Source organism: Meleagris gallopavo, unplaced genomic scaffold, assembly GCF_000146605.3.
Source record: "Meleagris gallopavo isolate NT-WF06-2002-E0010 breed Aviagen turkey brand Nicholas breeding stock unplaced genomic scaffold, Turkey_5.1 ChrUn_random_7180001848887, whole genome shotgun sequence".
In the NCBI taxonomy this organism is placed as follows: domain Eukaryota; kingdom Metazoa; phylum Chordata; class Aves; order Galliformes; family Phasianidae; genus Meleagris; species Meleagris gallopavo.
In genome coordinates, this window is record NW_011116261.1 from 7,225 (window position 1) to 9,692 (window position 2,468).

At 65.3% G+C, this 2,468-nt stretch overlaps 1 protein-coding gene across 1 annotated transcript; it reads left to right on the forward strand.

Annotated features, from left to right (window-relative positions):
- The first annotated feature begins 511 nt into the window (after window positions 1-511).
- Window positions 512-1,317, forward strand: LOC104915739. The gene is made up of 2 exons (XM_010726662.3): window positions 512-993; window positions 1,107-1,317. The coding sequence occupies exons 1-2, from the start codon at window positions 543-545 to the stop codon at window positions 1,268-1,270; spliced, it is 615 nt and encodes a 204-aa protein (XP_010724964.1). The 5' UTR covers window positions 512-542; the 3' UTR covers window positions 1,271-1,317.
- Window positions 1,318-2,468: the final 1,151 nt, after the last annotated feature.

Sequence of the window (2,468 nt, forward strand, 5' to 3'; positions counted from 1 at the left end):
CTGAGTGCCTGCGTCGTGTGTCCTGTGCCCTGTGTCCTGTGCCCTGTGTCCTGTGCCCTGTGTTCTATGTCCTGTGTCCTGTGCCCTGTGTCCTGTGCCCTGTGCTCTGTGCCCTGTGTCCTGTGCCCTGTGTCCTGTGCCCTATGTTGTGTGTCGTGTGTCATGTGTTGTGTGCCCTGTGCCCTGTGCCCTGTGTCCTATGTCCTGTGTCCTGTGCCCTGTGCCCTGTGCTCTGTGCCCTGTGTCCTGTGCCCTGTGCTCTGTGTCCCATGTCCTGTGCCCTGTGCCCTGTGCTCTGTGCCCTGTGTCCTGTGCCCTGTGCCCTGTGCTCTGTGTCCCATGTCCTGTGCCCTGTGTCCTGTGTCCCGTGTCCTATGTCCCGTGTCCTATGTCCTATGTCCTATGTCCTGTGCCCTGTGCCCTGTGTCCTGTGTCCCGTGTCCTATGTCCTGTGTCCTGTGCCCTGTGTCCTGTGTCCCGTGTCCTATGTCCTATGTCCTGTGCCCTGTGTCCTGTGTCCCGTGTCCTATGTCCCGTGTCCTATGTCCTATGTCCTGTGCCCTGTGCCCGTGCCCTGGCACGCTGCCCTCGCTGCCCTCGCTGCCTGCACCGCCAAGCTGGGAGCTGAGCCCACAGCCGAGCTCCGGGCTGCCATCCAAGGCAAACACTTCGGCAGCCCCTGCCGGCCGCGGGGCTCGTGCCCAAACCGCTGGCGGTGCCACGGAGGATCCCATGCGGTGACCGAGTGGCTCCCGGCCAGGCATCTTCCCTCATCCCACAGGTGCTGTCCTAACGTGAGGCGACCGCGGCTGTGGGGTCCCGCTGAGACCCCGGTCCCAAGAAATCCAGGCTCCGTGGCTGCCCCTTCCCAGGGTGCGGTTCACCCCACACGGCCCCGTTGTGACATCGCCCCCCGCTCCCGTCGGGTGCTGAGCTGGAGGGATGCGGCCGGGGACGGGATTGGTGCCGGGACCCTGATGGGAGCAGAGCGCAGTGAGTGCCGGCCCCAGTGGGTCTGTGGGTGCCGGGGGGTGGGCGCTGGGTGCCCCCAGGAGCACCTCCCACCCAGCGCTGTGGGCGATGCCCTACAAGGCCGTACCCCACAGGACTCACGAGGACCATGGAGCTGCATCACGTGAACGAGGTGCTGCTGGAGGTGCTGGCGTGCGTCATCCTGGCCTACCACCTGTCCCAGGCCAACGTCTTCTTCTTCTACCTGCTGCTGCTCCTGCCCCTCATCTTCCTCTTCGAGGAGCCCATCGGGATGTGAGGATGGCTGCAGTCCCGCTCACTGAGCAATAAAGATCCGTGCCCGTCTGCTGCGTGCTGGTGGCTGTGGGGTGGGGAAGGGCCGTCCCTGAGGCACGCTGCGTGCGCCCGCAAACCCGGGCAGCCTGGGACAGGGATGGGGACGGGAGCGAGGTCCTGAGCACAGGTGGGACAGGCTGGGACATAGGGATGGGTGGGGACAGGGGGCAGGAAGCAGCCCCAGTACAGAGCAGGTGGGCGCAGCCTCTCTGTCCCTGCAGCCACACCACCCTCAGCTGCACCACCCGGTGCTGCTCCAACCTCATCCATGGCTCGGACCAAATGCCCCAGGGACCCCCAGCGCTTTGGGGTCCCGAAAGGGAGACCGGAAGGGGGAGCCCGGGGGAGCGGGGCTGGGATATGGGGAAACTCCATGTGTGGGCACTGGGTGTGTGGCTGCTGGGATTGGATGTGGCAGCACACGCAGCCCTGGGCTGCACATGTGGGGGACACTGCGGCACTGCATGGCGCACACGGCGGGTGGCACCGACGCCATGGGGACATGGAACTGGGACACGGATGGATACTGTGGGAGGCACACAGCCCTGCACGGTGACACCATGGCACACAGACACTGGGACAAGGATACTGCGGGACGTGGGGCACCGTGGGATGTGGACTGAAGAGGTTGGACACAAGGGATGCACACAGCTGGTGTGCAGTGACAGCCTGGGATGTGAGAGCAATGGACATGGACAGCATGGGACACGGAGCCATTGCACATGGATGGACACCATGGGACACACAGATGGTGCACAGGGACACACAGGGGCACCAATGGGGCTTGGACACCATGGGACATGGGGAGCCGTGGGACATGGACCAAGGGGACACGGATGGACACAACAGAATGTGCTCAGCCAGCATACAGGTGGGCACCATGTCACCCTGGGATGTGGGACGGCTGGACACTGACACCACGGGGACAGAGCCAGGGGACGTGGACGGGCACCACGGAACGGGCACAGCTGGTGCACAATGGCACACGTGGACACCATGGGACACCACGGGACACCACGGGACACCATGGGACACCAGTGGGACGGGGGACACCAAGGGCCCAAAGGGACACACCGGACCCCCCGGGCCGCACACAGCCCGCACGGCGCCGGCCCCGGGACGCGGACAGAAGCACGGACACGCGCGCCCGGTGCCACGGC